The 18924-nt window shown below is 43.3% G+C and overlaps 1 protein-coding gene across 5 annotated transcripts in view; it reads left to right on the top strand.

The window, feature by feature from the left end:
* The window catches only part of RELCH (RAB11 binding and LisH domain, coiled-coil and HEAT repeat containing), a 139867-nt gene that overhangs the window by 23029 nt on the left and 97914 nt on the right, over positions 1 to 18924 (top strand). For 4 of the 5 annotated variants that reach the window (XR_005778958.1, XM_040431890.1, XM_040431889.1 and 1 more), the window contains exons 2-4: positions 7128 to 7217; positions 13696 to 13767; positions 13879 to 13934. Coding sequence is in view for 4 of the 5 variants with exons in the window: in XM_040431890.1 (XP_040287824.1) it covers positions 7128 to 7217; positions 13696 to 13767; positions 13879 to 13934 (218 nt within the window). In the remaining variant the exon portion in view is untranslated. The remainder of the gene's footprint in view (positions 1 to 7127; positions 7218 to 13695; positions 13768 to 13878; positions 13935 to 18924) is intronic. The other variant, XM_040431891.1, reaches the window with a different exon arrangement.

Genomic DNA, 18924 nt, shown 5'->3' with positions numbered 1-18924 from the left:
TCCCACTATGTCTGTTTTTCGATTCAAGGTTAGGTGGCTCACTCACTGATGTACAATGGAATGGGTGCACTGCCACACAGCACTCCCTGTTGCTGTTTGAGAGTACAATTTGGAGAACAAGGGTTTGGCGTCACTCAATATCTGGCACAAATATAGGCAGGCAAAGGACAATATTCAGGAATATTATTTATTAGGTTACTCACAACATGTTGTGAGTAACCTAATAAATAATATTCCTGAATATTGTCCTTTGCCTGCCTATGTCTGTTTTTAGCTTCGGAGCTCACAGAACAGATGAGGCTTGTTTCACATTTGCGCTTGCCGTTTCAGCCAGGAGCAGCCTGCCGGATCCGGCATTCCCGGATGCTACCAGAATGCCTTCCGGCCCCATTAACTACAATGGGGTCTAGCGGTGTTCCGGCAAATATGCTGACAATCGTCTGGACAAATACCAGCGGTTTTTGTCTTGCTGATTTCTGACATTCTATGCTGGAACAGCCTGCCGGCAGTGTGAAGCGAGCCCATGGGGGGGATGAATCTCACTTAGACACACTCCTGTGACGTTCAGAAGCAGTGTAGAAGCAGCTCTTTTATCAGGCTCAGGATCTCGGCTAGCTCTGACACCCCCCCCCCCCCAGTTCCTCTCACCAGTCTCCTGTGTCTCTGTTACCAGGGACGGCTCTTGCCTAACAGGCAGTGGACTGCAACTTGGTGGAAGTGAGACCCCTAGTGGCCATACAGCTGCTTTTTTTTTTTTCAGGCGGATGCAGGCTGATTTTTTAAATAAAGTGATCTAGAAATTTGCTGGTTACACCATTCTTTATAAAATGAAATTGTGTGAAAGTACAGTGACCCTTTAAAGAGGTTCCATGAGTAATTGTATTGTATATGGTGATCTTTACTAAGTCGGAGGTTATAGGCTTCACATACAAGAAGGAGAGATCTATGGAGTTAAAGGGTCCAGTTTACTCATATTGATGATGTATCCTCAGAATTGGTCATCAATATCGGATGGGCGGTGGTCGTGCAAGTGCTGCGTTCTCTTCACCTACTACCTTCAAGTGAATGGGACGGAGCAGCTGTAATTACACTGCTCACCGATGCACTGTCAAGCAGGTAAACGGTGAAGGGAATGCAACGCCAGCGTGAGCGTCGCATTCTCTTCAGCCATCTGATTGGTGGGGTTGCCAGGAGTCAGACCCCCGCCGATCAAATATCGATTACCTATCTTGAGAGAACTGGGCAACCCCTTGGAAGAGGATTTCCAGGAAATAAATATTGATGATCTATCCTCCGGATACATCAGTGTCCACTGACGGTGGAGCAGATTATTGTAGGGACAGACACTAGTCAGAGCATTACATTTAGACCATCATTCTTCTTTATCGTTATGAAAAACTAAAGCGTAACTAAACTTTTATTTTTCAGAATTAAGTGGTATAGGTGATGAGTGTGACCTTTGTGATACATTTTATTAAAGAAAATTGCACTTCTGCACTTAATTCTGTGCACAGAAGTCCGTACAAGGGAGAAGTGAGAGAGACTAGACGCGGCTGCAGAACTAGAGAACTTTCCAGCTCTAGGGAGAAATAAATCGCCCAGTAGTGGCTGCCGCCATATCTGGTCTCCTTCTCCCCTCCCCATAGACTTCACACACACTTCCGTGAATAGATTTTCCCAGTCATGGGAGACGGAAATAAGTGAAGAAACGCACTCTTTTCTTTAATGAAAGAGGAAATAAACTATTAGGTTCCCTTTGAAGGGAACCTGTCATCTGGATTTTGGGTATAGAGCTGAGGACATGGGTTGCTAGATCACCACTAGTACATCCGCAATACCCAGTCCCCATAGCTCTGTGTGCTTTTATTGTGTTTAAAAACCGATTTGTTACATATGCAAATTAACCTAAGATGAGTCAGAGCTTGAAAATATGACTCTTCTCTGGTCACACAAGTAAGATATGACTCTTTTATGTTAATTTGCATATGTATCAAATCGTTTTTTTTTACACAATAAAAGCACACAGAGCTATGGGGACTGGGTATTGCGGATGTGCTAGCGGCCATCTAGCAACCCATGTCCTCAGCTCTATACCCAAAATCCTGGTGACAGGTTCCCTTTAAGCAATTCTTCATGTGTTTTGCTCAAAAGATAAACTGATTTCTAGCCTAAGGGTCCATTCACACATCCGTAGTGTATTTTGCGGACCACACATCGCCGGCACTAATAGAATATGCCTATTCTTGTCCGTAATTGCAGACAAGAATAGGACATGTTCTATTTTTTGCAGGAACGGAAGTGGGGGTCCGCATTTCCGGATTCGGGCCGCACATCGTCCGGCCCTATTGAAATGAATGGGTCCGCAATATGCAGAACGAAATTGCAGACGTGTGAATGGGGCCCTAGGCAGCCAAATGCAATACGCTGTGTTAACTGCTGACATTGTATGATGTTCGCTGAGTCACAAGGAGCTCCTGTACAGGGTATACGTTAGGTGATGCGCAGGTTTTTTACCTTTGAATCGCAGTCCAGTTTGTAATTAGGAGACGGCTTTATACTTGTAGAATCTGTCACCTAAATGCAGTGTCTTTGTGGCAATCCTTACAGAATCCTGATAAATATAATGTCTGATTTTCTATCTGTAAACTACACTGCGGCCGACTTCTGTCTGTGGTAACAAAATGAAAAAAAATTAGCAGGCTTGCTAAAATATGCAGAGAAGGGCGGTGAGGTCGAGTGCTAAAAATCAAGTCCTGTACCCCTAGGACGATTGGATGGATGAATTCTCAAATAATAATGATTTGGCGCTTCACAAATTACTATTAGATATATTGTATTTCTGTGATGTAAAAAAAATGAGACAGATAAATCATTTCCACCTTTTAATGTGACTTATAAACTGTACAACTCAATTGAAAAACAAACTGAAATCTTTAAGATAGAGGGAAGAAAAACAATATAAAAATAAAATAATATGGTTGCATAAGTGTGCACACCCTTAAACTCATACTTTGTTGAAGCACCTTTTGATTTTATTGCAGTACTCAGTCTTTTTGGGTATGAGTCTAACAGCATGGCACATTTTGACTTGGCAAAATTTGCACATTCTTCTTTGCAAAAACACTCCAAATCTGTCAGATTGCGAGGGCATCTCCTGTGCACAGCCCTCTTCAGATCACCCCACAGATATTCAATCGGATTCATGTCTGGGCTCTGGCTGGGCCATTCCAAAACTTTAATCTTCTTCTGGTGAAGCCATTCCTTTGTTGATTTGGATGTATGCTTTGGGTCGTTGTCATGCTGAAAGATGAAGTTCCTCTTCATGTTCAGCTTTCTAGCAGAAGCCTGAAGGTTTTGTGCCAATATTGACTGGTATTTGGAACTGTTCATAATTCCCTCTAGCTTAACTAAGGCCCCAGTTCCAGCTGAAGAAAAACAGCCCCTTGGCATGATGCTGCCACCACCATGCTTCACTGTGGGTATGGTGTTCTTTTGGTGATGTGCAGTGTTGTTTTTGCGCCAAACATATCTTTTAGAATTATGGCCAAAAAGTTTAACCTTGGTTTCATCAGACCATGACACCTTTTCCCACATGCTTTTGGGAGACTTCAGATGTGTTTTTGCAAAATGTAGCCTGGCTTGATGTTTTTCTTCGTAAGAAAAGGCTTTTGTCTTGCCACTCTACCCCATAGCCCAGACATATGAAGAATACGGGAGATTGTTGTCACGTGTACCACACAGCCAGTACTTGCCAGATATTCCTGCCGATCCTTTAAAGAGGACCTTTCACCAGAATAAAGTATCTATACAGACGTGTAGAGCGGCGCCCAGGGATCCCCCTGCACTTACTGTTATCCCCGGGCGCCGCTCCGTTCTCCGGTTATAGCCTCCGCTATGTTCATAGTTAGGCTCCACCCAGGGGAACCTGCCGGCGTCTGGCTATGAGCTGAGCGCTGTGATTGGCCAGCGCTACAGCATAGGAGAAGGAGACTGCAGCAGGTTCCCCTGGGTGGAGCCTAACTATGAAGATACCGGAGGCTATAACCGGAGAACGGAGCGGCGCCCAGGGATAACAGTAAGTGCAGGGAGATCCCTGGGCGCCGCTCTACACGTCTGTATAGTTAGTTTAGATACTTTTATTCTGGTGAAAGGTCTTCTTTAATGTTGCTGTAGGCCTCTTGGTAGCCTCCCAGACCAGTTTTCTTCTTGTCTTTTCATCAATTTTGGAGGGACGTCCAGTTCTTGGTAATGTCACTGTTGTGCCATATTTTCTCCACTTGATGATGACTGTCTTCACTGTGTTCCATGGTATATCTAATGCCGCTGCTGTACAGTAATACACTCGTATGATCTATACGAGTGTATTACTGTACAGCAGCGGTGGCATGAAGCGCACGGCGTCATAGCAACCAATGATGCCGTGCGCTCCTGCTGTCAGCAGGAATCCCGGCCGGGTTACCACGGACCGCTCTCAGCCGTGGAACACGGCCGTGTGCATGAGGCCTAACAATGAGATCCCTCTGATGTTTTGGAAGCTCTCTGTGGACCATGGCTTTTGCTGTGGGATGTGACTAAGAAAATTTCAGGAAAGGCCAACTAGAGCAGCTGAACTTTATTGGGGGTTAATCAGAGGCACTTTAAATAATGGCAGGTGTATGCTGACTCCTATTTAACATGATTTTGAATGTAATTGCTTAATTCTGAACACAGCTACATCCCCAGTTATAAGAGGTGCAACCACATCATTTTATTTATTTATTTTTTCTTTCCTCCACCTAAAAGATTTTATTTATTTTTTTCAATTGAGTGGTACAGTTTATAGGTTACATTAAGGCCCCCTGCACACGATCAGGATTGCGTGCGGATTTTCCGCGCGGAAAATCCGCACTGTAGGTCATGTCCATTGTATTCTATGAGAATTTGAAATTCTCAATGCACACGATGCAGATTTTTTCCACGCGGATTTTGACCTGCGGTGCGGATTTTAAAATCCGCGACATATCAATTAATTTTTTTTTTCCTGACCGGATTTTCTTCATTCACTTAGTGAAATCCGCATGCGGAAAATCCGCACCAAATCCGCACGCAAATCCGTATGCAAATCCGCACCAATTAATGCGGATTGACCGCACAGATTTGCCTGCGAACACCTGCGGATTTCAGTGCGGATTCTCCGCACATGAATCCTGAACGTGTGCATGTACCCTAAAGGTGGAAAAAGTTCTGAAGTTATTTCTTTGTCTCATTTTTTACATCACAGAAACCTGACATTGTAACAGGGGTGTGTAGACTTTTTATATCCACTGTATGTATGTATATATATATATATATATATATATACACAAACACACACCTTTTTATTTAAGAACTCATGCTCACGAACGTATATTCTTTCCGTGTCCATTCTGTGTTTTTTTTTTTTTTTGCGGACCGTAGGCGGAACCATTCATTTCAACGGGTCCGCAAAAAAAGAAAGTGTGCATTCCATTTCCATATGTCCGTTCCGCCAAAAAATAGAACATGTCCTATTATTGTCCACATTACGGACAAGGATAGGACTCTTCTGTTAGGGACCAGCTGTTCCGTTCCGCAAAATACGGAATGCACACTGACGTCATCTGTATTTTTTACGGATTTGTTTTTTGTGGACCGCAAAATACATACGGTCGTGTGCATGAGCCCTAAATAAGTAATATCGAATAGTACTCTGTAAAGTCTGGAACACCAAATAATATTTGAGATTTTAAATGGGTCCTCTGGCCTTCTGATGGTTTCGTCAGCACCTACCAGTCCCTCATTCTGCTGTCGTTGGTGCAGTGATAAAGGGTAAGTACTGAGGAAACCATCTAGCCTCCACAGGTCAGAAGGCTGAGAGATTTTTAGAAGAGCCCCTGTAAGACAATGACTGTCCATGAATATTGATCAGGGGTAGACCCCGTAGTCGATTGATCATGTGATCTCACATACTATACTACACTTAATCTTATTGGTCAGAGCCCTCTCTGCAGCTCCAGCCATCAGACTGATTCAGCCAGAAGCAACCCTTCAGAGTCTTCACTGAAACATGACGTGGGCACTAAAAATGTCATTTCCCTAAATGTCCACAAGACAATGTACTGATGCTGGTTAAAAGAGGGTTGTCCGACAAATAAAAACTACTTTTAAACAAACCCACAATGGGTACAATTTTTTTTTTTTAAATGCTAATGTCTCTGAGGATCTCCTTAACTGTTACTCTTCAGGAGCACCTCTGTTTTCAAGGAACTTGAAATCCAAATCATTTGATCAACTGACTTTAAGTGCCGGATCACCTTTAGTGTTAGTCAGACCCAGGGACGCACCTTTATCAGTGGCTGTGCAAGAGATTACAAATCCTACAGCTTCATCCTATTCAAGTGCTGCTGCCCATGTCCCCAAGTGGCAGGTCACTGCTGAGACCAGTCATTGGCTGCAGTGGCACATGTGATCCCGCTGAGGAGCTACAACTCTATTCCCTATATTTCCTTATGTTTAGTGGCGGAGACACACAGTAGATATAACGTAGCACTGGAAGAGATGATGTGTTTGTTACCATGGAAACTGACAGCCCGAGTCAGGGTTGTTAATGTTTGCATATTGAGTGGGTGTCTGTATTAGAAAACTCCTTTTCGTTTTTTTTATCACTTTTATTGGTGAATTTTTTTATTTTTTCACATTAAACTGTTTCTTGCAAAAACCAATTTGCACCTACCAATTATTACAGCGCGTTTCACCTGGAATGATCTTAGCTCTGTGTAAGTGCACAAAAGTATTCTTTTATGCTGATGGGAACTGGTACGGAGTGGTATCCATCTCCTATAGGCGTCCTTTTACTGGACACTCTGCTGCGCTATTCCATGCAGCAAAAAATGGAAACCCTGCCGGATGTCACTGAAAAGAGGGGTCCATCAGTGTGACGGGGTCCTATAGGTCTGTGTAATGGGTGTAGATGGACAGCCACGGTGCCGTGTGAACAGACCCATAACCATTGATAGCTCTGACTTCCATAGCTAAGGTTGAATGTTTTTATTACTTTGAATATTTGATTAATATATAATATTAGTGATTGGCTGGCCCACTTGGCTCACTAGCTTTCTGTCCCATTTCAGATCGAGCGGGTAGCATTAGCACTCTGGATTCGCTGGACTTCGCGCGGTACTCTGACGATGGAAATAGGGAGACCGATGAGCGGGTGGCAGGTGAGTAACATCAGCCGAAGGGAAAATTCTTTCCAGTAGCACTGGCATTCTGTACATGGATCTGCTCCATTGTGCCCCAGGTGATGATTCATATATAAATGGCTTATCTGGATTTTACAGCTACTGTGCTATTTAGCAGATTATTCCCACTGTTTGCAGAGGTTGTATATGCTGTTGTGCCATAGTTTTGTATGCGTGTTTTTTACTGCCTTTTTAATTTCAACGGCACAAACTGCATCAAAACCAGCATGTGTGTACAGCGTTAGGGCTCATGCAGACGGCCGCAGCCTGCATACAGCGAGTCCGCAATACACGGGCACCGGCCATGTGCACCCCACACTTGAATTGGTCCGCAATCTGGGAGATGCGCTGCAAAATGGAGCCACGGATTGGAAGCACAACGCAGTGCTTCCGTGGGTTTTCTGTCCATGCCTTTGCACCGCAAAAAAGTAGGGCATGCACTACTTTTTTGTGGTGCGGATCGCGGACACCATTCAAGTGAATGGGTCTGCGATCCGCATGCGGCTGCCCCGCGGTCGGTGCACATGCATTGCTGACTTCAATTTGCGGTCTACAGCACGGGCCCAGCCAGCACGCGATCATGTGCATGAGCCCTTAGGGTGGTCTCACGCGGAGTCTTTTTTTTTTTTTTTGGAGGGGGGGGTGGGAATGTCTAGATGTTAAATGGTGGTCAATAAAACGTTGTAAAATGCTCTGAAAACACTACATTTTTTTTTTTGTAGAGACGTTTAAACAGAGCAGCATGCTCGGAGTGTGGCAGATTTTTAAATTTTTTTATTTATTTTTTTAGGTATTTTCCCTTAGACTACTCCTTAGGGAAAAATGTGGACAAAAACGCAAATATGTGAATTCAAGCAGTTGTCAGTGACACCACCAGAGAGGTGGAAAATGAAATGTGTAGTGTAGGCTATTTTTTATTTTATACAATTTCCTGCACCTAGGGCGATGTGCTATTATTACAGTAAATGATAATTATGTATCCTGACACATTGCAAAAGAAACATATTGCCTATGCCAAGGATCACTAGAATATGGGTCCCATGATCCCTGTTTAAATGGCGTGGCAGATATGCATACATTTTCGCCACTCTCTGCAAGTCTATGGGACTGCCAGGGGTAGCCCAGCACTTGACATGGGACAACCCATTTAATGGTTTTCTCATCTTATAAAGTGATGGCATGGTGCAACCTTTGGGAGCCCTGAGAATGAAGGGGATTCAGTGCTAGTGTAGCACTTTGTACCTTCACTGGTTTTCCCCGCACAGTAGCGCCCTATTTGCTTTAGGTGTCATGCACATCAATGCATCTATTTTGCGATCCACAAATCGCGGATCCGCAAAAAATACCAATACCGTCTGTGTTTTATCCGGATTTATTGACTTTAATGGGTTTGTGGTTCTCATTTTGCTGCCAGGTATAGGACACGTTCTATCTTTTTGCAGAAAGAGCATGGATCACCCTTGTTCTTTCCACAAAAAGATAGAATATGTCTGCAAAATGTGAACTACAGACCCACTGAAGTCAATGGGTCAACAACAAAAAATGCAAACCGCAAATGGACCTCTAAACAGATGTGGTTGTGAGCTTGATGCCTTACACAGCTAAATGCGGTATGTGATTTCCGTTATCTGTGGGTGTAGTAAATATCCAGAGATTTCCTTATAATGCTGGAGTCTAGCGGGCATTGCTATGATATATTGTATGGAAGTTCCTGCAAAATGAGGTTTCTTCTAGCTCCTACTTTGTGCATGTTCTATGACTGTACTACTTACTGAATGCTGTATTAAATAAACCGTAGCCGAAATATATAGGAACAGAAATATCATCTGTGAAAAAGAAACATGCAGCAGAGTGTGTGTTACCGTTGGCCTTCCCTCGCCAAAAATGACCTTGTTTGTCTGACCATTGGCGTTCGTTTCTTGCAGTCTGACATAGGTTTCTTCACTCATTTTTTGGTTGTGTTCCATGCTGCAATATGTGTTTTTTTTTTGTTTTTTTTTATATGTATTTTTTTTTTATTATTATATGTATTCTTTTATTTTTTTCAGTTCCCTTTTAAACACATTTTGTTTCCGCTTTGCCTTTGTGATTGGCTTGGTTATGCATCTCATTTCCTCAAGGATCATGATCTAATTCAAACCAATTGACTGATTTTATTTTTGAAATACACAAGTACTTACATAAGAGCTAGACGTATTTCCAGTGGATCTGAATATTCCAGTTCTCATTGACTTCGATAGGCGTGTAATGCAACATATGATATACGGTAACATGTACAGTTTTTGCTCAGATTTATATAGAAATACAACCGTGTAAATGTCCATAAGTCTATAGGCTGCCATTAGCTGGGTCCTGATCCTGAGAACTGTGTGCATGAGGCGTCAAATGATTGGGGGGGAAGTCCAGGAGTTACTAGTGTACTGTTTGTATAGTATATGATCTTTTTGGTGACTTGTCACATCCAGTCATCTAGACCAGGGATCAGCAACCTCCAGCACTCCAGCTGTGGTGAAACTACCACTCCCAGCATGCACACTTAGCTGTTTTCAGAACTCCCATAGAAGTGAATGAAGCATGCTGGGAGTTGTAGTTTTACCACATCTGGATGGTTGCTGACCGCTGATTTATACAGTAATATGGTAATTTGTGAGCAGTCAGCACCCCCTGCCATTGGTGTACAGTAGTTTCCAACTCTGTCCTGATTGCAGTAACTGGAGTGTTGGTATCAATCTCTGGACATATTTCAGTCCTGTAAGACATTTTGTAATCTCCTTGAAGCTTCCTAACACATTACAGCGGCGGTGTCGATTTTTTTATTAAAAGAAAAGACAACTAAGGGCCCAGTTGAATGGGGCAGGGCTGCACCTAGGCCACATAAAAACATATAGTGTAATCATTGAGAAGGCCACGGAGCGCACAAGAACGCCAGGCCTTCTCAAACCGCTGATTGGCAGGGGTCCCGGGTGTCAGACCCCCACCATGCAGATGCTGATGACTAAGGATCAGTCATCAGTTACAAATAGCCCTTTAGACTCATCACCTACCCATAGGATGTTGATCCTTAAAAGGAATTTAGAAAACTAAATATTATCTAATAATTATAAGCCCAGATTTTAAAGGAAGGGGGCACAACCTGCAGCCCAAGGGCCACATGTGGACCTTGATACCGTTCTGTGCGACCCCCAATCATCTGGTAACAGACATGTACGTCTATGTCTTTTGGCTGCTCGCATGTATTTTTTTTATGTGTTCTTCCATTAGATGGGAGTCTTAGAAGTATAACTAGACATTTATGGTATATACCAGTGATGGTGAACCTTTTACAGACTGAGTGCCCAAACTGTAACCCAGAACCCACTTTTTTATCACAAAGTGCCAACACGGCAATTTACCCTGAAGACTACAGTCCAATACAGTATATCTTCCATGTACTTTACCGTTTAGCTATAATATCCTGCCTACATTCAATGTGCTGCCTGTGCTGTTCATAGTGCGCCCTGCGCTGATGAATGGTGGTTAAAGTCTAAGGCATATTGGTACACCATAGACTTTTTCCAGAGTGCAGATGCCCACAGAGATTCGCCACCACTGGTATATACTGTACGTACAATATGCCATAAATACAATGTTTCACTTGGTAAGACCCCTTTAAAGACTATGTACATCTTTGGGGACAATTTTTTGTTATTATTGCATTGAATTTATTTTGAGCAAAAAATATTTTTTCAATTGGTCTTTATTAAAAATATGGAATCCTATTTTGTGTACAGAGCTGAGATGCTCTACTAGCAGGATCTGAATATTCTTTCTTCTGTCATGAAGTGAGCTGGCAGACTCCTTACCTCTGCTCTCTGACATTATAAACACACATTATAGCTCAGTATCTTATTGATCTCTTATCTTACTGATAACAATGTGGCTTAAATAAGTCTTTATGACGTTTTAGTAGTTTAGAGATGAGGTTTATTAGATGACTGGCACAAAGTGAAAAGTTACAACAAACCATTGACCTTTTATGACAGAATTGCTCAATATTTTTAAAAAAAGGCCAACTGAAAATAAGATTTTGAGCCAAAACTGATTTAAAAATGTAAAATGCAATCATAAACAAATATTGCCTCTGGAGGTGTACATAGCATTTAAGTTTTATTTTCGGCCCTTGGGATTGGTTCAGTCTGACAACCAGAAAAGGTTGTGCACCCCTGTTAGGGGATTAAGGGTCCAATGGAAAGAGCTACTCATTGATTGACATCTGGTTCTGCTTTTGCAGATTCACAAGTGGCAAGTATTTCTGAATCTTCTTTTATTTTTATTTTTTTTCCTCTACAATATTTATCATTCTGCTGCATAGAGCTGATTGCTCAATGTTTCGGATTCCCTTTAAAAAATGAAAATCAGACATCATATAGCACATGACGATCTCTTTCTAAAAAAGCTCGAAACTGCCCTGCACCTCACATGGATCCAGAGAGCTCCCAACAATAGCTCTGCTAGATTTATTTCAAGCTGTCAGCTTTGGCTACTTTCACACTCACGTTTTGTGCGGATCCGTCATGGATGGATTAGTTCAGATAATACAACCGTCTGCATCCGTTCGGAACGGATCCGTTTGTATCATCTTTAACATAGCCAAGACGGATCCGTCTTGAACACCATTGAAAGTCAATGGAGGACGGATCCATTTTCTATTGTGCCAGATTGCGTCAAAACCGTGAAAACGGATCCGTCCTCATTGACTTGCATTATGTGCCAGAACGGATCCGTTTGGCTCAGTTTCATCAGACTGACACCAAAACGCTGCAAGCAGCGTTTTGGTGTCTGTCTCTAAAGCAGAATGGAGACGGAACGGAGGCAAACTGAGGCATTCTGAGCGGATCCTTTTCCTTTCAGAATGCATTAGAATTCAAACTGATCCGTTTTGGACCGCTTGTGAGAGCCCTGAACGGATCTCACAAACGGAAACCAAAACGCCAGTGTGAAAGTAGCCTTAGGGAGTGTTTCCTTTCTGCTGCAGCTGGTGGCAGCTGAAGGATGGAACTGAGCATGTGTTTCCATCTCAGTCAACAGGACAGAGAAGTTAGAAAATGGGGCAAACAGTAATTACAAAAGTATCCAGGTGCTGGTTTGAAATCAGTAGAAATGTTTTCATGGGGCATCCCCTTTAATTTCCTGGTTTTTTTTTTTTTTTTTTTTTAGCTAGTCCATGGCCATTTTACCCATTCCTAATGATCAGTCATCGCTCATACAAGGTGACCTGACTAGTTATGTGCAGTAACTTATTTACTGTATAGTAACGTCTTCTTATTCCTGCGTATGTCCCTTTTTCACCTATACTAGCTCTCAGCTACAGTATATGTATTGGCATTTCATAGTTTGGAATACATGCTTAAAGGGGTCGTCTCCCTTCAGCAAATGGCATTTATCATGTAGACAGAGTTAATACAAGGCACTTACTAATGTATTGTGATTGTCCATATTGCATCCTTTGCTGGCTGGATTAATTTTCATCACCTTATACCCTGCCGGTTTTTATGGTTACGACCACCCTGCAGTCCATCCGTGGTGGTCATGTTTGCACACTATAGGAAAAAGGAGCACGCATAAGGTAGTGCTTTTTTTTCTATAGTGTGCAAGCATGACCACCACTGCTGGATTGCAGAGTGGTCGTAACCATGGAAACCAGCAGTGTATAATATAATGAATCAAGCCAACAAAGGAGGCAATATAGATGACCACAATACATTAGTTAGTGCCTTGTGTTAAAGGGGTTGTCTCATCATGGACAATGGGGGCACCGCTGGGACCCGCACCTATATCGAGAACTGAGCCCCGCATGGTGGTGGCTGGACGACTCCAGTCCGGCCGCCTCCCCGTAGAAGTGAATGGGAGCATACCGCGCATGCTCGGCCCCCGCTCCCATTCATTTCTATGGGGCTGAAGGAAATAGCCGAGCCAGCATTTGGCTATTTTTGCCAGCCCCATAGAAAATGAATGGAGGGCGCCCTCCTTCACTTTGCCCCCATTGTCCATGATGAGACAACCCCTTTAACTTCCTCTACATAATAAATGCCATTTGCTAAAGTGAGACAACCCCTTTAAAGTAAAGGAGGTGGAGGACCATCTATTTGACACCGTGTTGTCCATTCTACAATAACGCTAGCCATGACATGACCACAGTATGCCTTTGCTTGCTTACCCTTAGCCTTAACTTTGTCAGACAGCTTGAACTGTGAACTTGGTTTGATTAGATTCATTTCCACGGCAGAAAAGAACGTCCATCAGTTGCTAAGCCAACTCTGCTGCATGCTTTCATAAGATCCATTAGACTGCATGCTTTCTGTTTCAATACAAACTGTATATATATTTTTTCCACACCCATCCTTGCTTTTTATTTTTATTTTTGTTTCCCTTTTCTTGGTTGGATGCCTGTGTGTGTTTAATCCAAAACCCTGTCCAGTCCTGGAGTTTGAGCTACGGAAAGCCAAGGAGACCATTCAGGCCCTCAGGGTCAACCTTACACTGGCTTCAGGTGGTGTACATACAATTTTCTTCCTCGTTTTCCTAATTTACATTAATAATGTTGATAGCAGGTATGGTTGATCTCATAAGAATGCCAATTTGCTTCATTTCTGTGTTACAGAAAATGAAGTTCCTTTGCAGGAATGCAAGAATTATAAATCAAGTCCTGAAATTCAGGTATGACTTTTTTTGCTTTTAGGAAATTCCTTTTACTTCATACTTTAACAGGTTTCATGTCAGAAACTGCGCTGTAATAAACTGCTTGCTGTAGAGGTGAAACATTCCTGCTGCTTCGAACCTTTGCCTACAGACTAGCAGAGCCACTAGCTATCTGTAGGCTGCAGTAAACCACTTCCCGAAGTTGGGAGGGGAAGGACAGATATTCTGCTATACATTCCATTTAAAGCAATCTAAGACAAATTATTTAAATCCAGATTTTAGTACAAAAAAAAAGGTGAAATATTCCAACCACTAGAACAAGCACAGTAGGCTGACAGTTCCTGTCAGCTTTGCTGTATAGACTGGTACATGGTCAGCTGAGGACAGTGGAATTTGACAACTTTATTCTACTGCCGGTGGTCTATATAAAGTTTAGTGGTTACATTATATACATAGATATACTCCTTGGGGTGGGCACGGTCATCATATCTCTTAGGCTACTTTCACACTCGCATTTGTTGTGGATCCGTCTTGGATCTGCAGAAACGCATCCATTCAGATAATACAACCGCATACATCCGTTCAGAACGGATCAGTTTGTATTATCTGTAACATAGCCAAAACGGATCCGCCTTGACCACCATTGAAAGTCGATGGGCGACAGATCCGTTTTCTATTGTGCCATATTGTGTCAGTGAAAACGGATCCGTCCCCATTGACCTTCAATGGTGGTCAAGACGGATCCGTTTTGGCTATGTTACAGATAATACAAATTGACATTGTGTGTCAGGACGGATCCGTTTGGCTCAGTTTCGTCAGACGGACACCAAAACGCTGCAAGCAGGAAAGCGGAATGGAGGCGGAACTGAGGCAAGCTGATGCATTCTGAGCAGATCCTTATCCATTCAGAATGCATTAAGGACAAAACTAATGAACGGATCTCACAAACTGAAACCAAAACGCCAGTGTGAAAGTAGCCTTACTTGGCCCTGCACTGCTTCAACGGCGGTCAGGATCCAGGGCTGCGGAGTCGGAGTCGGGGGAAATTTTGGGTACCTGCAGTCGGAGTCGGCAAACAATGCACCGACTCTGACTCCTGCTAAATTTAGATTGGGACATTTAAACTTTTTTTTTTATTATTCCAATTCACAAAAAGTTATAATTAATGACTTCTCTACTGTAAGAATAAAGACCAATGCATGCAGTGCCTCACGTAACCGCAAAACGAACACGTTAAGTGACCGTGAAGAAGCATGCTTTTCATGTGCTTCACTATATGGCACGCAACGCACAATTAGGAGCTGCAATACTTATACTTTCCATAGTGTTGTGTTCTGCTTTTACAGGGAACGCAGCGTCCATGTGTAACCTAGCCTCTCACTGATAAGGGATTAAATAAATATGTTTTTTGCAGGACTAGAGAGTGAGACACTTGTATAAGTGAAGGGAATGGAGGGCCAATAGTTCAAGACTGAAGCTGTAAACCATTGGAAAAACTGCTGTCATTTAGCTAAGGCTATAAAAACTTGTAAACTCCGATTGTTAGCTTAAACTTTAAACATGACTATGGGATTCTCCTAGGAAAATCATGTTTTAGAATAAATGCCCCTTCCTGGATCCTCCCACTGCCCTATCTTCAGCAGCAGATAAGCACACAAAGGAGAAAGCAGCTTCCCAGCCAGTAGTCCTGTGGTAGGTTGCGTTTCTTTCCCTCAAGGAATGTATAAAATACATTCGCATATTAATACAGAGGAGTCTGAGTCGGAAGTACATAAAACTGAGGAGTCTGAGTCGGAACATTTATCTACCGACTCCACAGCCCTGTCAGGATCTGCGCGCCCTCTTCTCTCATATGGTGTATGTCTGGCCACTGGTGCTCAATTTGCCCGCTGCTGTCCTCCAGCTTGAGTCTGCACTCCACTGCCTAGCCTATGCCTTAGGCTGGTTTCACACGGGCGTTGCGGATTGGGGCCGGATGCGTTCAGGGTGCGTTCAGTGAAACTCGCACTATTTTGCAAGCAAGTTCAGTCAGTTTTGTCTGCGGTTAGTTCTAGTTGTTCAGTTTTTTCCGCGCGGGTGCAATGCGTTTTGATGCGTTTTTCACGCGCGTGATATAAAACGGAATGTTTACAAAAAACATCTCTTAGCAACCATCAGTGAAAAACGCATCGCACCCGCCCTTGCTTGGGGATGCAAATCATTTTTCACGCAGCCCCATTCACTTCTATGGGGCCAGGGCTGCGTGAAAAACGCAGAATATAGAACATGCTGCGATTTTCACGCAACGCAGAACTGATGCGTGAAAAACAACGCTCATGTACACAGACACATTGAAATGAATGGGTCAGGATTCAGTGCGGGTGCTATGCGTTCACGTCACGCATTGCACCCGCGCGGAAAACTCGCTCGTGTGAAAGGGACCTTAGGGCATGTGCGCTCACGCTCGACCTCTTAAAGGGCTAGCGCACGCACACCTCCAAATTCTTTCTCAGCCTATGGCTGGTTGTCCCTGGGTACTTAAGGCACCTTCTCTAGTTGGAAAGTGTCTGAGCTTCAAACCAGCGAGTGTCACGCTCCGGACTCACAGCGCTGCTCCCGTCCTGAACTAACAGCACTGCCAGAGTCACATAGCATTGTGTTGATTTATGATGCTATGTAACCCTTACAGTTCTGGAATTTATTGGATAACACCGACCGCATTATGTCAGTGTCATCCAATACATTCCAGACCTGTAAGGCCTCTTTCACACGGGCGTTGCGGAAAAAATGTGCGGGTGCGTTGCGGGAACACCCGCGATTTTTCCGCGCGAGTGCAAAACATTGTAATGCGTTTTGCACTCGCGTGAGAAAAATCGCGCGTGTTTGGTACCCAAACCCGAACTTCTTCACAGAAGTTCGGGCTTGGGATCGGTGTTCTGTAAATAGTATTATTTTCCCTTATAACATGGTTATAAGGGAAAATAATAGCATTCTGAATACAGAATGCTAAGTAAAACAGGGCTGGAGGGGGTTAAAAAAAATAAAAAATCATTTAACTCACCTTAATCCACTTGCTCTCGATGCCGGGCATCTCCGTCTGACTATTTTACTGTATAGGACCTGTGGAGAGCATTAACTATAGTTTAAGGACCTGGGATGACGTCACTCTGGTCATCACATGGTACGTCACATGATCTTTTACCATGGTGAATCACCATGGTAAAAGATCATGTGACGTACCATGTGATGACCGGAGTGACGTCATCCCAGGTCCTTAAACTATAGTTAATGCTCTCCACAGGTCCTATACAGTAAAAGAGTCAGACGGAGATGCCCGCATCGCGAGCAAGTGGATTAAGGTGAGTTAAATGATTTTTTATTTTTTTTTAACCCCCTCCAGCCCTGTTTTACTTAGCATTCTGTATTCAGAATGCTATTATTTTCCCTTATAACCATGTTATAAGGGAAAATAATAAGGTTCGGGTCTCCATCCCGATCGTCTCCTAGCAACCGTGCGTGAAAATCGCACCGCATCCGCACTTGCTTGCGGATGCTTGCGATTTTCACGCAACCCCATTCATTTCTATGGGGCCTGCGTTACGTGAAAAACGCACAAAGAGGAGCATGCTGCGATTTTCACGCAACGCAAAAGTGATGCGTGAAAATCACTGCTCGTGTGCACAGCCCCATAGAAATGAATGGGTCAGTATTCAGTGCGGGTGCAATGCGTTCACCTCCCGCATCGCATCCGCGCGGAATACTCGCTCGTGTGAAAGGGGCCTAAGGGTTACATAGCATCATAAATCATTACAATGCTAGACAGCCCCGGCAGTGCTGGAAGTTCAGGACGGGAGCTGCACTGCGAGTCCGCAGCGTGACACTCGTGTGAAACCAGCCATAGAGTTAGCCCAAAGTCAAACCAATTATTTGGTACAGTAGATCCACACCCATTTGCCCATTACAATAGTGAATGCCGGTGCCTGGTCCCAGAGAATGGACTCTGAACTCAGTCTTTTCCAGTTTGCTGTAATAATCTAGGACATCTAATTTACGGACCCTGTTCATGTCCGCTGTCATAAAGCACACACCTATACAGGCAGTGCATATCTCCAATACAGCCATCTTATGACTAACTAATTACACATTATTTCTCTATTGCAGACTAAAATCAAATGAATTGAAACTTTTTTTATTTTTTTTATTGATGGTCTGTCCTTAGGATAGGCCCTCAATATTAGATTGGTGGATGTCTGACTCGGCACCCCCACCAGTCAGCAGTTTTAAGAGCCTGCAGTGGTCACACGAGCACCGTGTAACCTTCTTTACCAGCTCTATACTTTTATTAGTGGCTGTGTCTGGTATTACAGCTTTGCACCAATCAAATGACCTCCATAGATTTAATCTTCGCAGCCAGTCGACATCAGTTTTCAACAACTGTCAAATCCTCTTAATTCACACATGTAAAAATTGCTGTAAAATAAGTTTTGTAACCCTTTTCCCAAACGTGTATGAGTGTAGGGACTGTGTGGGGTGGGCTAAGTAGTTGAGCTTGCCATATACCTGGCGGGTGCAACGAGATCTGAGTGGTTAGACAGAGGGAGGAGGCTTCCTCGATCCCACAGTCAACCATTCCACAATTGTGGGGCATCATATGGTTGTCATGGCAACCACGATACTACTGAAGACCCTCAGGCCTGCCATCATGGCACTCCTATCGCACTCTGCTAGAGACGACTTGTAGTAGGTTTACGGTGAAAGCACAGTACACGTCAGTACTGAGTGGCAGCTGTGTATGATAGAAAGAATAAAGTGATCGCATGTTCATGTCCCCGAAGTTGGCAAAAAAAGTTTAACGTTTTTAAAAATATATAAAAAGTCATGAATGTTATAAAAGCAAAAAAATGCACAATGCCAGGATTGCCCATTTTGGCAACTTGCAAAAAAAAGGTAAATGGTCACACAGCTTTCATAACATTGTTGATATGTCTCTATGGCTTATCAAAAGCTTTATGAAAACTCTTGACCCTGC

This window comes from Bufo bufo, chromosome 5 (assembly GCF_905171765.1).
Source record: "Bufo bufo chromosome 5, aBufBuf1.1, whole genome shotgun sequence".
NCBI lineage: Eukaryota > Metazoa > Chordata > Amphibia > Anura > Bufonidae > Bufo > Bufo bufo.
The sequence above is the reverse complement of the archived record's forward strand: the minus strand, read 5'-3'. Positions and strand labels throughout refer to the sequence as shown.